This window comes from Blennius ocellaris (assembly GCF_963422515.1).
Source record: "Blennius ocellaris genome assembly, chromosome: 7".
NCBI classification, from domain to species: domain Eukaryota; kingdom Metazoa; phylum Chordata; class Actinopteri; order Blenniiformes; family Blenniidae; genus Blennius; species Blennius ocellaris.
This window is the reverse complement of record NC_137656.1, coordinates 13,005,921-13,028,597: the sequence shown is the minus strand read 5'-3', so window position 1 is coordinate 13,028,597 and position 22,677 is coordinate 13,005,921. Positions and strand designations below refer to the sequence as shown.

Sequence of the window (22,677 nt, the reverse complement as noted above, 5' to 3'; positions counted from 1 at the left end):
GCCATTAGAGGTGGACTGGACATACCAAATTTGGAGGATGCCACATGGTTGGCCCAGGATCTGGTGGAGTTGTGGAACTGATTCCTTTGAACAGGAACTTGCAGAGACAGTGTGATCTGAGCATTATGTGAATGCATGAGTGTTGGTGAGCTTACTATTGTCAAGAAACTGTCATTTTCAGATTTATACAATCTAGGAAAGAGCTTAAGGTTGAACCTGATCCTTTTTTTCAATACAAAATAATCCTCTTTTCTATTGTACTGATGAAGTTAAGATGTCACTCTCCTACTCCAATACTGACTGTTTGGGCTTTTTGTGTGTTTTCATTTTAATTTTAATAGGTGCCATCTTTGATGAAGCAGCGAGGAAAGACGACGAGGTATTTCGTCTTGCTGTGGCAGATCTCAATCTGAACAATGAAATCTTGGAGACGGAGAAGATCACCATCTCTGTGGAATTCGTTGACGGGAACAATCCCTTCCAGGCAGTGCAAGAAGGTAGGAGACAATTTTTTTGTTGGTGTTTAAGTATGAAATGAATGGGCATAAAGTTTGAAGCTGAAACGATGTACAATATTGCAAATCAATAAGAAAACTATGAATGTGTTAAATACACAGAAAAATGAAGATGTCAGTATGAATGCAAACCCTGATCCACAGGAGCACAATACTTTTTCGCCCTCCTGTGATTTTGTTGGCCTTTTCAATATATTAGGAACAAAAGCCACAGGAAATTAATTCAGCAGATAAAAACAACATTAAAAGTTGGCACAAAGTCAACCTCTGTCTTTGATTTTGTTATGCATCGCTTCCATGACCTTTGTGTTGACCTGCATCTTAATCAGTAGTTGTTTTGAGTTTTTTTGTTGGCCTTTTTTCCTTTTTTTGATTTGGTTTCATGACAGTCATTTGATTTCCTAGAGGAAAAACTGGTGTGTATTCCAGTTTGGTAGTGACACATGGTGGCGTAGATATCCAAAATGATGAAGTAAGCCTGTCAAACTAAAGAGACGCATTGCCCCATCTGATTCTGAAGTCTGTTGGTGCTCTCAGCTATTTAAGCTGATGATTTTCATTCACTGATCCTGATAATGGGGAAGATGTGTGAATTAAAGAAACAGAACAACACCAAAAGAAACCACAAAAAAACTAAACAGAAAAAAAAAACGTTTAACAGGGCCAACAAACAATTAAAAAAAAATAGCAGATACAAAAATCTAAAAAGGTATAATTATTTCACAACTATTTGTAGTTTGATAACAGGAGTAACATGACTGAGTATAAAAAGGGCATTTAAGACTAACACATGGTTGAATTGGCACCATCAATGTTGAACTACAATACAAGCCATCCAGTCTCTTTCAGGGAAGAAACTTCACATTTCAACAAGACAATGGTAAACTTCTTACTGCACTGTCATAACAGCATGGCTTCACAGTGGAAGGGTCTGACCTGGCCTGCCTGCAATCCACACCTTTCATCAATATAAAATATTATGTGCATCATCAAATAAAAAAGTCTAACAACAAAGGCAGAGGACTGCTGAGCAGCTTGAACCCTGCATCTAAACAGAACATTAAGCATTCCTCTTCCAACACTGGAAAAACTTATCTCCTCACTACCTAGAAGTTTAGATATGTTTGAATTAGTGATAAAGACATATGGTTACCATGGTGTAGGGGATCTGACTTTTTTTTAAACATGTTGAAACCATCAAATTCAGAATCTGCAAATATTTCCATGAAATGGTAAAATGCCTCAAATCAGTTTCAACATATTTTATAATGCCTGCATTCTTTTTGGAATGGGACATATTCAGGGAGTCCTAATCTTGCTTTGGGGCATTTGTTGCAAACACTGAACCTCTAATTTTCCATTTTTGATTTCCAATCAGAAGTGCAGCTTTGAATGTAATAAGGGCATATTTTGATTTTAAAGAACAAATTGAAACTTGTTTTTTTCAAGCAAGAAGCTTAAAATTGTTTGTTTTTTTCACCAGCATGATTGTGCTGTGGCTGTAGTGTAATGTGGTCAGATGTGAAAAGCCTCGAGCTGGAACACTCACCTCATCCTCCTAATTCCAACACATCAAAGAATAAAGCTAAAGTGCTTCTGACAACCGAACAACTTTTGTGGTTTTTTTCACTCGTTTGCTGTAACTATTTTAACCCCCAAAGAGGGGCACAGCAAATTGCAAATTATGACATTCCTGCACTAATATTGGCACCGCTACCTCGACTAATGATTCATCTGACAACAGGATGTGTCACACACGTTTCTGACTACACTGGGTGAGCAGCTAATTAGGGCATTTGTTTTTGTGTTTGATAGTCATCCAGCAGCCTTTGTGAAGTAGGTGAAAATCCCAATATAATTTTTTTTCTCAGTAGTTTATGACTACTGGTTGTATCTTAAAAGGGCAGGTTTATTTTTGTACAGATCTTTATTGTAGAGAGATATGTTTTCAATTGAACTTTGCCATTTAATAAACAGAAAAGCTTGACTGACTACTAATGGAAGAAAAGATAAAGTGTCGTAGGGAAGGATGAACTCACCAGGCTCATTCAGACATTCTTAGTTTGAGTCGGCATGGACAGGTATCAGAAGAACATATTGTCCCAAGGAATTCATGAAAATGGTAGAATGTTGGCACAACGTAAAGCTGGATGATAAAACTTTGTGAACCTTTTGATTTGTACAAATTGATCAATACAAGTGTAGAGGGGTGATCGGATAGACAAGCATGTATCCAAACAGATGAAATATTAAATGTCAAGAAAGCAATTCTAGGCAATGTCAATAATTGACCACTAAGATTATTAGGAAGTGATTTTGCTTCTGGATGCCTTTCCTGCCATTAAGTGGGATTCAAACACGGGTCCACCACAAGCTCTATCGTTTCTAAACCAATGTGTTGCCACAGTAGGTCCCATTATATTCTAAGATTTGGGAAAGACAAAGATATAAACACAAAATAAATCAATTTCTAAAAAGATAGTATTTACGCTACTCTTTATTAAACCCACTATTTTACTAAATCTTGACATATTTAAGCTTCTGTACAAATTTTATCTGGATTAGAGGGATTATTGATTGATTATTACAAAGTTTGAAGCGGAACTAAATGCACTAAAAGCACATAAATCCTAGCATGTATTATGAAACGATTAAAAAAAAAAAAAAAGCAAACACTTGACATGAGAAGGGGTTTAGTTTTCCTTTGAGAGATGAAGTTGAAACAACACCAAATTCCCTTGTTAGTGACAAATAATGTGCTATCTTTAATTCATTTTAAATTGATGTCATCTATTTTGCCATGATGGGATATTATAGATGCCAAACGCTGTGCTCATGTGTAACAGGTTGATATCTGATGCATGACTAGGCACAAAATCTAAAATTTAGATAGGCAGAGGGATGGATGTGCTCACGAGTGGTTTTTAATAAATTTAGTTTTATCACAAATCTTATCCAAGGTTTAAAGTTGTGAAATGATTTGTTTCACTAGGTTTCAGAATTAAGTGTTCTTTTTTCTGCACTGCATTAATGACAAATTCAGTAAAAAGAAGTGAAGATGAGAGGAGGACTGGCGCGATGTCAGACGTGTCAGAAAATGCTTTCTGTCAAAGCGCTTTTGCACTGTAAGTAGTGAAAGTTGGTGATCACACACTGTCCTCAATTTACAGAAGCACTTTGTATTGACTGCAGATAAACAAAAACCAATGGATTTAAAAGAGGCCTCGTGAAAAATGCCAGAACTTTGAAACCCCCTCAGTGATTTAATTAACTGATAGTCAAATACAAAGGCCTCATTATCCACACCCATGCACAATTTGCAATAAACGAACATGCACACTCCTTCATGCAAAGGCTTGTGCACCCCTGTGCATGTACGAACACTTACACACGCACACATTTTCATTCACTTTGACTGATACAGTGAAGGAAAACACAGCGGATACGTCTGTGAGCTTGTTTGTCAAACAGGCGGCAAAACTTGTGCCTGTAGCATGAATCGTGCTGCACAATAGTGGTCAAAGTCTGTGTATCGTTTACCTGGAGATTCGCTCGGAGGACCTTGCCTGAATGTATTGTAAGTCCTTCTGTGTGTATGTATACCTCTAAGAGCCTTGTTAAGGCCCTTGCTTTGATACAAGGGCTCTACACTGATGTTTTGTACTCAGGCTATAATTCTTTGAAGTCCCAACCTGAGTTGTTCCATTAGCCGGGCTCTGTGTGCACAAAGGCTAAATTGCTGTGTTTGTTTGTTGTTGTATATCATTTTTTATACTTCTTCATTTCACAGAAACTGAGCAGCTTGTATGTGAAGTGTTTTATATAGAATATTATTATTGTATGAATTAAAGACAGAGAGTAAAGAGAGATGTGACAGCACAGCAGGAGGCAGTTTGCTCTTTGGCCGAACAGACTGAATTACCAGCATGTTTTTGGATTCTGCAGCATGTCTCATATCTCTATTCATGTGGTTGGTGGCTTTCAATCCTATCTATTATGAGGTTTTACCTCTTTTGTTTTTACATTTTTTTAAAAGCTCATAAGGCTGCAGTCAAATGCATCATACATTATTGTTGGTCATAGATCATTTTTAGGAATATGTTTTATGAATATAGTTTGTGCTTGGAACTTCAATCAGCTGGTGTTTAATGACAAACAGGCTTTGCTGTTCTTTTTTTGCTTAACTCATCCTCGACCATTTGAACTCCTGCAGGCCTCCAAGTTTCTCAGTCTGTTGACTGGCCAGTCCAAATTTGTGGGTGGTACAAGAAAATCTTCCTTTTCTTCCGGTTTGCAGGCTACTGAACAGAACGCCTCTCTCATTTCTCTGCCAGTCTTCCTGCTGGTCTTCTGTTTGCCCGTCTGGTTGTGTAGTTAGCTGGCTGATGAATTTATTGACTCTCCCTCTATGTGCCTGTCTATCAGTATCGATATCTGCCTATCTGGCATCCTAATAGCCGAATCCACCTCATTTGTCTTTTAAACATTTGTTCCAGTTGTTTGGATAAGCAGACGTTTGAACAAAAACAAACTAAAACGAAAGTACATCCCCTAAAATACCTAACATACATACAGTATGTTGAAGATGTATTGAATTTAAAGTTCTATTATAGTTCCAACCTTATCTGAATATGTCATGTAATAATATACATTATGTGTCACTTACTCTTCCGATTAGACATGAGAGCCATTGCATGTCATAGCCAGATAATTCCCATAGCACTTACACGTTCATTAAATGATAGAAATATGTTAATCATTTGTAAACAGTCAAACGATATTCTTATCAACATTTTGATGAATAGCAACATGTGTCCTCTTCAAGGGCCATATCTCCTCTTCATAAACGTGTATAGGGTGAATATGGGCTTTTCATTAAGTTTATGATGGCAATCCTAATGTAATTAGCACCAGATATGAAAAAAGGTAACGCCTCATTATGTCATCAGGACTTGTGACTCATTTTGAGCTAGGTCTGTGTGACGTGGCGCTTAGTGCAGTTCACTGGGGGAATTAGTGGGAAATCACCTTCCTTTAAAAAAAAAAAAAGAAATCATAATATAATGATGCAGCAGCTTCAGCAGGAGCCCAAAGGGGAGGGTGAAATGTTGTGATTTGTCTGATGTCTCTGGAGTAAAGCGAGCGGTAAATGCAGCCAAGTGTGTGATCAAAAGAGTGGAATAGCTTGTCTTCAGCGATTTGTATGTTTTATAAACATCATGTTCAAATATATACTCCTGCTGTGCTCCTTTTCCTGTTATTGAACAGCCAGATAAAATACTGAGTTCTTTATGATCAATATGAATTTGTTGTGAGACATTAAGTACATAATTTATTTTGATTGATCAGATGAAAAGTTTGCATATTCTTTAGTGTAATTAAAAGTTATTTTAGATTTGTTATTTCAACCCTCTTTAGCTCATAATAGTCTGTCTGTCTGTCTTCGAATACACCTGCATTATTTTATATCTGTTCTACAGAGAGGCCACATCAATACAACCCTCGTAAATCCCACAAAGTCCATCCATCTTTCCATTCATCCAATTTAGCGTCATTCATTGTGACAATCTGATGATACTGAGCAAAGGTCAGGGGAGGCTTTTGGTAGGTTGCTGGTTAGTTACACTTGGCACAATGCAGTCAGACAAATAAGGTTCTCCTGGCAACCGCTACACCCAGACACATCTATCAGATCGCCAGATTGAAAAGCATGATCTGTCACTTCAGAATCAGAATCAGCTTTATTGGCCAGGTAGGTTTAACATACAAGGAATTTGGCTTTGGTAAACTATGCACTCTATGTGAAAATGTAAACATTAAATAATAACAATAAACAAAAATTTGAACAAGTAATTAAAGAGTAATATGTACAGGACTAAATAAGATAATCGATAACAGTGCAGTGGTGAGTAATGCAAAAGAAGGACTAAGTAACATGAGGTAGTTAAGTGTTCACATTATAGAGTGGCTTAGATGGTCATTAAAATTAAATCATATACAAATAGCTACAGCCACAGTTCCAGGTTGTTCCACAGCAGCTGGTCATGGCGGGTTGTTTTGGCATACAGTGATCTGTAACGAAGAACATATTGCTAAGTTAAGGCAGAAGAAAAACTTTTTGTACTTCACCAATGTCTCTTAGTAAAGATCATTTTTTATACTTGAATCTTACTCTTTTGTAGGCAGAAGAAACAAATGTGCCACAGTGGCATAAAGTATTGTGTAAAGGATCGTTGGAGCGTAGCTATTGGTTTGAATGTAGAAGACGATCACAAAAAACGCTGATGCCAGTTCCACACAATGTCTAGCCAGCTTTTGTGTGGCACCACGTTATAACTGCCCCGAGTTCCCACCATGAAGGGATGATACAATCACGATGAGGTGAATATTAGAAAAAGCCATATCTCAATAATAATTTCTATAACAATGACGACCTTATTACAATAAAGTTGTCAGGCTGCATTTAAATTTTAGATGTAATTATCAGTTTAAATGCTTTGTCTAAATGATTTACTGTGTGTCGTGCCCTGCGGGTCATGTGTGCGCAATTTGAATTGTGTAAAGGGGCTTGAATTAAACCACTCACCCGCTCTCGCTCCCTTCATTTTTTCCTCCGCCATGCAACTTAATTGAGGGTCTGCTCCTGTCACTTATTTTCACATTTCATGCCCATCACCATATTCCCCCACTATTTCCACATCCTGAACAGACCCGACATGGCTTGGAGAGCAGGTGGAGCAGTGTGTGAGGTATGGTGTGTGTCCGTACACATGTCAGTGTGTGCCCATTCATGTCTCCATTGATTAAAGCAATGAGAATCGCCTAATAAGATAGCTTATAGTAGTCTTTGGAAAGGTGTGGGATGAGACCACAAAAGGGTGGAGGGTTCAGTAGTTGTCTCAGCTTAATTTTCATCTGAACTTTGTCTAGACATGCAGGGCACACAGCTGCATTTATGAAGACAAGGCTGCAGGAAGAAGAGGAGCCCACACACCTTTGCTGGGAAGGTGTGCAAACATTGCGTTTATGTATGTGGTCTTGGCAGAGCATGCCATCATCTATGTTGTTTGGAGTCCTGCATTTTACTTAGCATAAACATGGGCACAACACATTAAGTCACCAAGGAATACAGATTTTCTTGGTGAATTTGTAATATTTATATTGATACGTTTACCGAATTTAAAACTCTGCAAAATATAGAATGGCTAATATCAGCACATGTGGCATCCCCTCTTTGATAAGGAAAGTGTTGTGATGAAGAAATATGAAGAAGCAGTTGCTTTTCTGCTAAATGTAATCAATTTTCAATCAAATCAGGTATTTGTTGGTTGGATGTTATGACATGTGACTTTTTTTTTTTTTTTAGTATTTATATATTTTTGTAAAACAATGCATATTATTTGAGCTCTGGACTGTATAATAAACCTAGAAGCCATTTAATTATATCAGGCATCAAGGCGGCAATTAAATTACCACCTCCATATTTTCATTCCATACTATTGCCATACCACTGATAATGTATTGACTTTAGTCAGATCTTTGATTTTTAGGTCAGATATGTACAAATGACTGCTGACACATTTCAGCACCTTGGACAGCACCAAACCTCACAGGTCTTTGCCTTGAACTGCTAAAAGCAAAAAGGCATGAAGGGTTGGAGAAACAGATAAAGTGCTTTGGAAAAACCTTTTCGAAACCTCTTAAGTTTCTTCACATTCTGTAAGGGAGTACATTTTAGTTCATATTTGATATGAATGAAATGTATCATTTCCATCAACCCAACCCCCACTGTGATACCTAATGCGTATATGAAAACTTTTTTTTCCAGATTATTTTCATAAATTGGGTTGTCCTACAATGAGATTTAGCAACAATGCACGATTGACGTTTGCCTTGAGTGTCATTTGAGAAATGAAATGGTCCAATTTACAGGTTCACAAACCTGATTATATGAAATTCCAAAATAATATGTATAACATGACAAAAAGAAGTTCTGAGTACCAGAGAACCTTTATGGCGACTAATTCCAGTTAAAATCATAAAAATAAAACTTTTTTAATGTTTTGAACCACCTTTGTCCAGAAAATTGTTTAATATATACAGAGCAAGCCTATGAAAAACCTAATTTATACAATAATTTGTACACTTGTTCCACACAGGTCTTGTTTCCAGGCCTTTGCTTTGTGAAACGTGGCCACACATTACAGCTTACTGAAATAGAGGCTTGCTCTGATAATCTGCCCTGGGACATAGTTGACCTTAGATAAGTTTGATTGGCTTTTCAAAGCTGAGAAGGGTCTCTGTCTCCAGAGACAACAGTGACAAGTAGAGTTAATAGCAGCCAAAGAGCACTGCTGAGGTTTCCATAGAGACACAGGAGCTGCTCCTTGTAAATGTAATCAAGCGTCTCTCTCAGAGAGGAAGCTACATGAGCTATAATGGTATGGACATGAGTCTGACCTCTTGAACCCAATCCTTTGTATCTACGGTGTGTAATGTTTCATTTGGTTGTTTATCACACTGACATGTTGTCTTGCAAGAAGAGAACACCACAAACAGCCAAGAAACCTTGCAGTCTTGAAAGTATTGGGTTGTTTTGTTGTTTTTATTCTATGTTTGTATACCAGACCTGGAAGGTTGTTTCCTGCTTTTTACAGAAACATCCTGTCAACCTGTCCTTTTTTGGGAGGCTTTTTATTTTATTTGTTACTATGTCTCTGTAGCTCATGTTGCCTCTCCACATCTGTTAGAGAGGCAGCAAGTCCATTTTCCCTTAAATTTTCCAAATGTCCTCCCCCTTTGCTTGTCTCTCTTTCCACCAGTTTAAAGAGTAACATGAGTTTTGCAGAATCTTGCTGACATGTCCTAATACAATTTTTCACCAGACTACAGTGTACAGTGCATAAAGCAATGCCATGAGTTCACCTTTTATCATAATTGCTGTGGACGTCGTCTCTGAGGCATTGCTCTGCACTGAGAGGGCTTGAAGAGCTGATGGAGCTTGTATGATCTCTGGTTGGCAGTCACTCACCACTTCGAAGTTGTAACTCACAGCCTTCATTCTCGCCACTTTCTAAAGTCTTCATAGACATACTTCTGGACTCATAACTTTTTTCCTGTGTGGAGCTTTAATGTGCTATATTTGCATGTGAGAGGTTTCCCCGAGGACTCCAGTTACTTCACACAATCGAAAGACATGGATTTTGAGTTTAAATGGCTCTAAAATGCTTGCAGGTGTGTGCTTCTTACTGTTTGCTCTATGCTTAAAGTGTCATACACAGCATTATTTCATTCAGTCGTAATGCTTTAAGCGCATGGTTTGGATCTCATTATGTTGCTTTCATTACTGTTCATTAGAAATCGTCCATCCCATCGAGAATATATCACACAGGGCTTTTCCAGTGGTGTCTGATACATTATTTTTAGTGATAGATGCACCAACTGATGGATTGCAGTTCACTACTTTAAAGTCTAAAAAGCTATTAGATGTTGCCAATGTTGTAAGTGCAGTTCATTATAGTTGAGACTTACTTGCTTTTTTCACCTTTCTTACCATCTCGTCAGTTACTTTATCTCCAAATAGAGTAACAATTTAAATGAGACTTCGACTGCTTGGAGTAGTGCACCTTCGTTTCTTTGTTTTAAATCCTCCTCAAATGTTCATTTATGTCTAGATCAAAGTGGGCCATCAATTCCACCTGTGACAAATAAGTGGCCATTATGTGGTTCAAGTAGGACATTTGTATGCCCCTTCGAAGTGTGGGTTCATTTGGCTTCGTGACGCACTGTAACAATCACCCTCTGAATGGTGAAGCTGCTTTAGTTTGGAGTTTATTGCATTGCATTTCAGTGCATTTGTCAAAATCTCAGTTTCTAAATTCATCCATCCTTCTCCGTTAGCTGCTTCTTCAAACTTTGTCATGGGGGGTTACAGGGTGACAGGAAAGCAAGGTTTGAAAACGGTCATCTCTAAATCCCTTTTTGTGTTCTTACTTTTTTTCTGTTCCGTCTATCATAAAACAAGCGTCTGATTGCCTCGTACTAGTTCAATAAAGCTCAGACCTATGTTAAGTGATGAAGATGTCAGTGTTCAAAAACTTCAAATCACGTGTGAATACACACATATTGGTATTTTCTCACCTTGGTTTAATTGGATTATTACTATTATTATTACTATTTTTATTATTATTATCATTATCATATTATTATTATTGTTATTATTTTTATTATTAATAATAATAATAATAATAATAATAATAATTTCCGTTTTTGGCAGAAATGCATTACATGCAAATGCTTCCCTATCCATAATAATTGCTGTCATCATAAGGACAAAGTGGACAAAAAACTGTTGAGATGCTATGGAAGAAGTTTAATGGCTGAAGCACGTGTCAGGTCACAAACAATGCAGGACATTTTGCATCTATTATACAATCCGAAGTAGTTTAACATTGGAAAAAAAAAACAATCAAGGCCCATTTTCCCCCTCAAAATATTCCCTTCATTAATTGGATGCAAAACATGGTGTTGAAAATACTTGAGCTACATTGCAGATTAATTGCGTATACTGCTTATGCAAAATGGGAAGAGGAAATCATATTAAAATTCTCCATCTTTGTAAGTTCTTAATTAAAGTTTTAATGGATTAGAGTGACTGAAATATAAATTTAGAAGATGTGTCATCTCAATTTATCTTTTCTTCCTCAGTGGATCTCATGAGTCACAAGAACAATGTGCTATAGTGCTAAAGTCAGCATGAAACAGGCGCCTTTGGGGTGTGAGACACATTGAGTGCATGAGTTTGATGAGACGAACTCGAGCCAACTTTGTCCAGATGACTGGTGCACTGTGGTAATGTAACAAAAAATAGTAACAAAAAACTCCAACAACGTCTTCAAAATTCAAATCTTAATAATAGATGACATATACACGATTGTTTCTATCATTTACCTGCTTTGCTTTCCACTCGCTCGCTCTCTCATCATCTGCTTCTGCAGAATTTAGTGAGAATGCCAAAAAAAGAAATAAATTGCATTTTCATGTTCTAAACATTTTGATTTTCTACATCAATCGTGTAATCTTTATTTATAAATGTTTCAATGTGTTGTTTAAAAGATTAAAAAACCCCAAAACAAAACGCCATACTCTGCTGGAGTCTGCAATCCAAACATAAGAGGAGTAAACCCGCTGAACACTGCACCTTACCAATTGTTAATGTGATATTGCTGTGAACAGATAGCAGTTTAAAATTTGGCACTTTGTAACAAACATTTGTTGGGCATGTTAAAATCTCTGTTTGATTTTGAACTCATGTGGTCACTGATGACTGCTCCACCATCTGCCATGGAGATATGCATGATCACTGATGGTTTTGTTTATGATTTTCTGTCCTGAACAAATCTGCACGCTCTTGAAGTTGGAAACCTATAAACTTACTGAAAGGGATACATTTGATCTTTAATAACAATTATTGACCTTTATTTTATTTTATTTTTTTGCCATGGTGCATTGCTAAGGGAATTCTGGACTCAAGTAGGCAATGGCAGCTTTTTACTGAGAAACAGTGACCAGATTTAACATTATCAATTTGTGAGGTGCCTATTGGAAAACTCCTTTAGTGAGAGCTAATAAATCATTCGGTTTACACAATATTTTTAACTTCAGGTCTTTCAATCAATGCAACTGTTCTGTCACGGCATGATAAAAAATAATCCCTCTTTGATTAGCTCAAATTCTCAGAATTAATAGGAATACCATTGAAGCCTGTGTGATATGGTATTCAATCCTCATTTGAAAGATGCAGTATTTGTGACAATCCAAAAATAATGAATCCGTGGGTTCTTTTATCAATGATTCATCAGTATTATTTAATTTATTTTTAATTAAAGCAAGAACGATTCCATGTCCTCCAGTTACATGATGCAGATGACCCATTCAAGCATTGTGAATCCAAATAAATTAATCTCCAATTGACTGTTTGTACGTGCTGGCTGTGTGAGTGATGGGGGGATTATGTTTTCTGCTTTCCTCATGTTAATTTTTGCAAAGCTTGGCCTTAAATGTGAAAAGTATAACTTCTCTAATTTGTCTAAGCCGTATTGGCTTTTGAAAACATTATTTTACTTTATTATTTCTTGTTGGTTGTACACATCACCCTTGTGTCTTCAATGATACACTGTATTTGTTTAATCACAAATGTTTGGTTGATTATACAGCTCCATTTGATCAATGCAAACATGTACCGCTATGGTTGAGCAGCCACTAATAGTTTACGGCAAAGGGCAAACTTGCGTGCTGCTAATATAACTGACAGTCAACATCTGACCAACCAGTATCTAAAACGACTCTCGACTCTTCATGAACTGATGACACTTCAGATGAACTTCCAATGGACCAACAGTGCTCTGTGCTCAGGAAATGTGTCACAGCAACACTGCAATAATACAGCATGGATGTAACAGGAAACACTAATGAAGAATGTCAAAAGAGGCTTTACCATGTAACTAGTTACTTTGTCATTGGAAATTACATCGTGGTGTCTTTGGTGAAGGGGAATTATAATTCCCTCTGACTTAGGGCCTTGTTTGAATCAACTAATTGCACATTTTGCCAAACACTTCAAATAATTAGGATTTTTAATCATTGCCCAGCACTTCAATTTACATTAAGTGGATGTTAAAAATATGACCAAAGCAGTGTAGGTAGGCAGAAGATGAAATGGAAAGAGCAAGATATTTCCAATCTGATAGCCAGGTTGTGACAATTGTGCTCATGCCATTCATTTGAACTAGGAGTCTGAGTTTAGAGGAAAACAGAGTATAGCCTGGAGAGTTTCCAGTACAACACAGGGAAAAAGCACATCAAGATAAATGCACATACTAATTCAGACCAATGTGAAACTTTGTCTTGAATAAATATTAAACTCATGTCTTTGTGCTGTCACATGACTCAAAGAATGCTATTGCATGCAAACGGGAAAACAAGAAAACTCTGTATGGAAAGAAACAATAGTTTTCTCACTGTGTAACCACAGCAACACCACCGTCATTCATCAATTACTTGTTTGTCTTTGTCCCTCCTCACTTTTTAGTTTCTTATACAATTTCACACATGCAGAGCTCGCTTACTCTGAAACCATCTTGCATATAAATAAGGGCCAGTACTATTAAATCTCAGGCCCTGTTTTTATTCTCTGCCTGCCTTCCCCATGTCTCTGTCCATCTTTGTGTCTTCAATCACTGATGTGAAAGCACACAGCAGTCAGCTGCCATCCTGACCAAAGACATCTCATTTTCTCAGTCCGTTCCATCAGTCACAGACTGGAAATCCTCCTCTTGCTGCCACCCTCCTTTTATTTGCCCATTTATCCAACTACCTAACAAACACTGTACACATCGATACACACACATGCACTAATACTGAGCACACAGCAGCTTTTTGCACTGACAGTGCTCTGCTCATTCTTCTCTGTGAGACATTTCCTTCCACCCCTCTGCTGTAGGCATGGTGAAAATACAGTGACGCTAAACCTGCTTGTCTTTTAATCTTAACTCATTTCATCCATTCATTTTTTCCCCTGTCAACTCTGTTTCACTTTGTCTTTTTCACTCAATTTTTGTCTTTATTAACAGATTAATTTCAGTAATTGAATTAACCTCCCCACTAATCGGTGGTGTGAAAGGGGGGGTGGTTTCCATGACAACAGCGACATTTTACAAGAGGTGTGTGTGTGTGTGTGTGTGTGTGTGTGTGTGTGTGTGTGTGTGTGTGTGTGTGTGTGTGTGTGTGTGTGTGTGTGTGTGTGTGTGTGTGTGTGTGTGTGTGTGTGTGTGTGTGTGTGTGTGTGTGTGTGTGTGTGTGTGTGTGTGTGTGTGTGTGTGCGCATGCGCGTGCGTGTGTGCGCGCTCTCCAGCAGCTGACAGCTGGGGACAAACCACATCCAACCAGAGTTTCAGGGCTTTGAATAAAATGTGCGCGTGTGCTCGATTGGTGGTAGGTCTGTTGAGTTGATTGGTTGGTAGACAGACAGTGTCATTTGAATAGAAGTGCATCTCTATTGAATGATTTCCTTCCTCCCCCTGCTGAGCATTGACCAGTGTATACACACTTTCTCTCGATCTTGATATGACCGCTTGACAGCCAGCTTCCTCTCTCCTAGTACACAAAGACAGCCCTTCAGTGCAGATGGAAATGTTCACCATGAAATTGTTTATTGTGACTTCTCTTTCTCAGCAGTTATGTCCCTTTTGTAATGTTCTGCCCCTAAGTCTCTATATGAACAGGCTACTTTATGTTTTGTTGAATTCTCAATGAAAGGGTTAGAAAGCACACAGACCTATGAGGGTGATATCGCCTTTTCCATCTTTCCCTCCCTTTTCAGCACAGTCTGTAAAATGGCTTGACATTATGTTGCTCTATGACTTATGGAGATAAACAGCTACAGCTACATAATACTGAGTGTTATAACTAAAACATGTTTCTATCCCTCAAAATTAGGTTTTACCTTCTAAAATCAGTGTTTTTTGTTCTATGATATAACTAAACATGTAGAATAAAAGACACATGTTGAATTCTCGTAGATTTAAGTGTTTTTGAAACTTTCAATGACAAGAAAGGCACTTACACTCTCTAGTATTGTAAGATAGCACTTTGTTAATTTGTTAAATTTGTTCCACTGACATGACATTAGGAGGTTCTAGAAATTCAGAGATGAAAAGTTTTGTTTAATTTTATAATAATTCCTGTCGTTGAACACTACTGCACTATGTACATCGATGCACATTGTTGAGTAACCAGGAGGTAGAAGAGGTCATATTATCTAGTAGGAAAAATACTGTGCATATGTATTTGAGTCGAGTGTTTATGGATTTTCTTTTTTAAGAATTGTCGGTTGAAAGACACAAACTTAGCAATCACTTTAATTATTTTATAAATATTTTTGGAACAGACTGGAAAATCACATTTTTCTTAGTGATGCTGGAAAGGGGTAAATGATGACCTCGAAAGTTTTCTCTTGAATCCCTTTCAAATCATGAATCAGTATGACATTTTAGTGCTTAGATTTGATCAGCTGGATCAAGCCTTTTAACCAAATTCACCCAAGGTTAATTTCGACCTCACATAAGGAGATATTCCTAATGGCCATCTACTGAGTCACTCGACTGTGTATCAGAGAATAAGAGCAGCACCACAATATATGTTTTACATCACTTATGGGAAATTTATATGGTGTGTTGCACTTCTCACAAACCTATACCAATTACCATTTTGTCTAATTCAACCCAATTCCCAGTTTAACCCAAACATCAGGGTTTGTTGCAAGGCCAGTTTAAAAGAGACAGCAAAAGAGAAGCACACTTGGGGAAAACCTACACATGCATAAGGCCAACATGCACATGCCACACTCAAACACCCCTTAGCACAGAATAGAACTGCGGTCTGTTAGGGTGCTAACCACTACCCAGCTGTATATACAAACATTACTGTAAAAATAATAATTTCAAACTAAAAGGGCTTGAGTTTATTGCAAGAGTAAATTAGATGTTCTAAAGTATCATCAGCTGACCTGTATTTTATGCAAGTATAGCCAGTGAATGACTTCTGACCACATTTTTAACTTCAATAATTACACACTCTTGGTTTTTTTTTTTTGAATCTATGAATTGCAACTCATATCTTGGACAAGTTTGAGCCATGTGTGAACAAACTCCTTTCTCTCTGAGCTCCCGTTGAAATGGCACACCACTGTCCAAGAGTTATTTAGTAGCTAAGTGTTCATTACTTTTGAGCCTGTACTGTTTGGGGTATGATGGTCTTGGAACCCCTTGAGATGTCTTTAAACCTCAATTTAGAATTATTGGGCTGAGTCTTGATACTTTAAAGAGCATCCATGTTATTTTGGGACAAGAAAACAGAAATGTGTGACTGTTGAAATGCTCCGAAGTGGCATTTGAGTTACATTAATGATACTGCATATTTTTTAAAAACTGTTGAGTCACTGGAGCATCTGCCATCAATACAGAGTTTTAAGCCAAAGCCTAAGAATTTGACAGTTTCTTCCCATAAAGATCATTTAATTTGGCAGTTTGTTCAACCAGTGGATAAAATCCTTAGTAGATAAACAATGGTACAGTACTGTGGGCACCAACTATGAAATGCTTCTCTTTTCAATGCATTGATTTTTATTTTTTTTTTGTAATGAGTTTTGAGCAGCCATGGAATTTCCTCCTGATTTGAAATCAGGGGGATATCCTTTTTGGATATTAAGCACTCTTTTGTGTCTATTCTGCTTGTATTCAGCAGCACAAATAAATGAAAGCTTCTACTGGCTTGAGGCAAGCACATTGCAATCAAAATCAACTCATTACACCTGTCAGTGTCCATTAAATTAATGTAATGGCATGTTGCCAAGTGTGTGCTCGCTCACTCCCTCCCTCACTCACTCACAAACATAGCTGTGGTTGCAAAGATCAAGGGGGAATCCTTGTGTCTAACAGCAACAAGATTAATCTCTCTGTTTGCTGTGTGATTGTGTTTATCGATGGATGTGTGTTGCGCATGCGTGTGCATCTGTCACATGTCCAAAATGTTTAAAATGACAATATTTATGAAATATCAACAATAATACATCAGAATAGAATGGTAAATAAGAATGTTGCATCAATGAGGTCAGAGTCATTTTGAATGAGGCAAGGAGATCAGTTACATTTATCGTAAAACTTTAAACACAGTGGGCACATTTGTCAGACCTCCATCACTCCAAATAATACACTTTGCTTTATATTTTACCCAATGTACAACCCCCTGAAGGACATGACGAGCTTCCATTTGTTCCATTTTAGCCGATTCTCCTCTCCATCCATCCATCCATCCATCCATCCACTAACCCATCCATCCTCACTTCGAGACTAAATAGAAGTTACAGAACAACAGAAAATACTGTAAGCTTATTTACAGAATAAACAGCACTGTTGGATGCAGGTGACTTATTGTTGAGCAGCCATCCAAATATTCTAACTCTACATGCACATTTGACTCGCTTAAGGTTATAGTTTTTACAATTACTAATATACATACCATCATTACTTAAACACGTTTATATTGTTTGTCTATTGCTACTCATTGTCAGGCCTCAACATAAATAACTCCCAACAAACCAAATGTTGGGAGGAAATCTTGGTGTGTAACTCTAACTAACCACTAACCAACAAACCAATTTCACTAACCAAAACAGCTTTTGTAGTCTTTTTTACTAGTTGTACATGTGAGTTGGATTGGTAGTTTTTTCACACTCTTCTTGATGTCAGATGCAGATGAGGGGTTTGGATTTGGGAAAGTTGTGGGAACACATTGCAGCAGTGAGTTTGCCAAACGAAAAGCTCAAATTGTTAGTGGGAGAGGAGGTAAAAAATAGTAAACAAAAACAAAGTGAGTAACTATTTGCTGAGAAAGTGACGAACTTGAACTTGCAGGTCGTATGATGACATGAAGGTTAAAAGCCTCTTGTTATCAGGACAACCTTAAAGTTTTAGGACATCAGGTATCATGAGAAGAGACAACATAACGATCTGCTTCTGTCAGTGCGTTTGCCATATAATTCTACAGCATAAGACAAAAAAAAAAAAAAATCAACAACAAGGCAACCAAAGATCTGGCTGGGACCTGAACATAGTCGTTTGAAATGATCAATTGATCAATTTACTATGCCAGGCAACCTATGACATCAAGAGGACAAGATTTACATTGAGCCATGCAATCCAAAGAAGGGCGATCACAGATGGTCCTTTGACTGATTATTGATGACGAGCTGGCCACCAAACCATGCATGTTTTGAGTACCATGTTACCATGGTACTCAAATAGAAGACGTTTGCAAATCATGAAAGTGTGATTGGTTTCAAAGCCAGGAGATGAGGGGGTTGTCAGGAATATTTCTTCTGTTTTTTTAGCCCATTATTGGACCTGTTGCTGGCAGTTCCCCAGTGCATTGTTGCACACATCCACACGAAGCAACACACAAACAGCAAAGTGTGAGGGTCAGGCAGGTGAGTGTAGAAAGGAGTGAAGTATGAGAAGCACTTTAATGAAATACTCAGAAAGGCTAATGCAGTGGCACCGGTATATATATATAGAGAGAGAGAGAGAGAGAGAGAGAGAGAGAGAGAGAGAGAGAGAGAGAGAGAGAGAGAGAGAGAGAGAGAGAGAGAGAGAGAGAGAGAGAGAGAGAGAGAGAGAGAGAGAGAGAGAGAGAGAGAGAGAGAGAGAGAGAGAGAGAGAGAGAGAGAGAGAGAGAGAGAGAGAGAGAGAGAGAGAGAGAGAGAGAGAGAGAGAGAGAGAGAGAGAGAGAGAGAGAGAGAGAGAGAGAGAGAGAGAGAGAGAGAGAGAGAGAGAGAGAGAGAGAGAGAGAGATGCAGAACAAGAAAATAAGATAAGCCTCATCCTCTGTGGTTTGAGGAAGAAAATTGGAAGAGGGAAGGGTGAAGAGGGATTGTGGCTGCAGATAATGAGCTTTTTGGCTGGTATATTGTCTATCCCTTGTGCATTTGGTGCCCTCCTGAGTGACTAAAGAAAATAGAGATTGAAATGTCAGCTCTTTATTCAACTAGATGTAAACACCCATAAGCGCAACGCCCCCACATATAATTTCTCTATCATATAAAATGTCAGTCCTGTTAAAAATGTCCTTCATCAACACCGTCAAAAGTTGAAATTGTGCTGATCAGTCCAAAAACTGATCATGATATAAATGTAGTGATTGAAGATACATATAGTATTATGGTTCAATAATATTTTATCTTTTGAAATTCTAAACAATTTTAAACTGTGTTAGTCACATCATTCATTTATTCAGTGTTGCTTTACATTGTGGACTTAAGTTTTGCGTGTACAATTATGGGTGCAGATGTAATATTGTGTAATATACATGTGCTCTTGCACATTTTCCTCATGGATATGAAACATTTTCCAAATACATTATTTGATTAATATACGCTGCATTGTGATACATTTCCTCTGAAAATGCTTGGATTGTTCATGTGTTTTCACCACAGAAGACAGGTCTCTACTGTGGAGATGAATTTCCCCAAGGAGATTGATAAACTATGATTAGTTAAACATGAGGAGTTAAGCACAAAAGTAAAGTATGATTAGTTAAGCAAATGTGTTGCTGGTATTTTTCACTTTGTGGCCAATCATCTCCTGGATTGCTCTATTCACATACTGTTACCCTGCAGATAATTCTCATGTACACAGAGTCTAAGGCAGGGTTGTCAGATCCTGGTCCTGGAGGGCCACCATCCTACACATTTATGATGATGGTCATCATCAGGCTTGTAAAAGAGCTCAATGAAGAGCATTCAGTTGTGTTACAACTGGAAGAGACCTATAACATGTTGAATGGTGCCCTCCATGACAAGCATTAGTCATTTAAATGTAACTCATCACCCACACTGAAAGCAATATATATTGGTGTGGACATGCAGTTTTGCAAGCTTTATTTAAAGTTCAGTAAATCAGGGCCGCTATATTTTGTTTAAGTCCAATTTCCTTGGATCAGAAGACACACCATGCTTTTTAGATCTGTCTTTGATGCCTCTTCCATTCACTTATCCCCCTCTTTTCTTGAGTTATTTATTTTTTTATTGTAGCACAAACAGTCCTTCATTTCAAGGTGTAAGCCTCCAGTATGCCTGAAGCAGACCTCCGTAGATCCCCTTACCTTGGAAATAAAGATCCAACATCTTTATCCTTTATTTACTGTCACTGAAGGCACTTCTTAGCCCTACCCTCTGGTATAAAGCAGAGACCCAAACATCTCAAGAAACTGTTGTTTTTGTTTTCCTAAATAGCTCCCCTGTTCAAGTTTGGGAATTTAACTTTATTGTGATCTTGTGATAACTTTTTGACATGTTCTTTATGTAATTGTAATCTTTCTTGCATAAATGCATTTTCCTAGGAAAATAATTTCTCAGGACATGAGTTAGAAAGGACACTTACATTCATTATAAGTATATTTACTGTTCTTACTCCAAGGTCTAGCTGTTCAGTATATCAGAGATTAAACTATATGCTGGGTTGCTTAGTGCCGTCAGGTCATCTCTCTTTATTGCTCTTTAATTCATTCTGCTGCTAGCCATTCTTTCACTTGAAGATGACAAGGTGAGGAAGAGAAAATGTGCAAAAAAATTTGACATAGGAGATTGAGCAATGGATAAATCTCTGCAGACAGCTCCCTTCTTTCCCTCCCACAGCCGGGCAGGCCCAGAGCCATGCAGGCATAAAGGACAGTGTTTATAGACAAGAGAAAGCACTTAGTTCCTCCTTCACACCTTTTAGCCAGGAGGTCTTCTGAGAGTCAGTGAGAGAGAAAGAAGAGAAAGTAAGAAAGAGAAGATGGAGGAGAATGACATGGCTAGGGAGGGTACGTTGTGAAAAGAGCCTAGAGACGAGGGTGCTGATTCCTGAACATGAGAAAAGAGGAGACAAAGTGTGAGGAGATGAACAGATGGATAGAATGAAAGGATGAGCAAATTAAAAAAAAAAGTATGGCAGGAGAGCAGATTGACAGATAAAAGGAGATAGAGAGAGAGGAGAAGAGAAGCCAGAAAAAGACGTGACAAGGCATGAGGAGAAGAGACAACAAATGGAGGGAGCTGAGGACAAAGAGGTTTAAGTTGACGTGTACTGCCAGTTGGTTTTAGAAATGTGAATTCATGAGTGGAACCTCATGAATAATGGGACAGGGCATCTAATTTAATCATCTTCGTGGCTGGAACAGTGAAACAGGAGGGCTCGAGAGGTCGGGTGAAAGAAAAACAGAATGAAAGAAAGTTGGAGAAAATTTATATAATGGACATGGAGAACAATGATATTTTCAAAGACAACCTGCTCGACGGTTAGCAAGTGAGAGAAAAAAAAATTCTAATATAAATTCAAAAGCTGAGTAATGCATGTGAAGAGGTGAGAAGTGTTTGCAAGGTTGACTTTCAGGTGCAGGAATAGAAAATGAAATGTATAGAACAAAGAGAGGAGCGAAAGCTGCACAAATAGCTGGAGAGCGACACATGATATTTACTTTGTAGGATGACTTCGACGGTGCAGCAGGAGTGTTGGTGAAGAGGTTTGACACTGTGTATAAAGTGCTGTAAGGCACAGTTGTGTAAAAATGAAACAACAAGTGGAGAAGAGAAGAGAAGAGAGGATGATGAAGGAAAGATTGGTGAAAGAAATTACGACGGAGAGGTGAGAAGAGGATGCACTGCACTTGATGTGTATTACCATGGGACCACGGTGCTCACAGCCCTCTGATATGCTGTCTGCTGAACACAAATGGCTCTCCGGGCTCCATCTGTGTATGTGCATGTTCTCAGCATCCATCAAGCTACAGTTCTATCACAAATCCCCTCTGGGAGTTTGAACCTGTTGTAAACCACTTTAAAAGGGAAACTCAATATTTTGTGTTTGGTGTAGCCACTAATTCATTTATATTTGATCAGTCCTGTAAGAAAAGCACTTTAAGAAAAAGGGGATTTCTGTGTGTACTGTGTCCTCAGAGTGCGTCAGTCACCTTCACCATCTGTCCAAATACATTTTGCATTCGAGCACCTGTGGAATTTCCTTGTGGTTGTTGCTGCTCCCGAATTCTCAGGAGCAGAAACCACTGTCAAATTGTCCTGGAGCCATCAAAAATACCCACTGAATTCTTGAAGCGATGGGTACCCATTAAATCCAAGTTCATTTTTCACTTGCAGTATGCTATTAGCAGCAGACATTGTAAAATGAAATGAAAGTGCATGCAAGTAATCATTTAGTCCTCTTTATGAACAAAGGGACAGAGACTTTATTGTTAGAATTGAAAAGAACAGGTGCACATCACTGACAGGAATCAGTAGATAATTTATGATTGCATGAAAGGAAATGCACAACTCAATTCCTATAAATTTAGGGTGAGATAGCGATGTCTGTCTGGACATTCCACAGGCTGTCATTTATCTTTCAGTATCTTTCTCAGTGATGCAGACAACTTATTGATTTTACCACAACTTCAACCAAATGAGTTTGGAAGTACAAAAACATTTTAATTTGTAAATGTACTTTTGTTTTATTTTAGCCATATATAGCCATTTAGCCATATTTGGCCATCTGCACACACACACACACACACA

At 37.9% G+C, this 22,677-nt stretch overlaps 1 protein-coding gene across 1 annotated transcript in view; it reads left to right on the top strand.

Moving 5' to 3' along the window:
- grid2 (glutamate receptor, ionotropic, delta 2) overlaps positions 1-22,677 on the top strand; it is a gene marked incomplete at both ends in the record, with an annotated part of 484,572 nt that overhangs the window by 88,402 nt on the left and 373,493 nt on the right. The window contains one exon of the mRNA XM_080499738.1: positions 342-497. Within this exon, the coding sequence (XP_080355864.1) occupies positions 342-497 (156 nt within the window). The remainder of the gene's footprint in view (positions 1-341; positions 498-22,677) is intronic.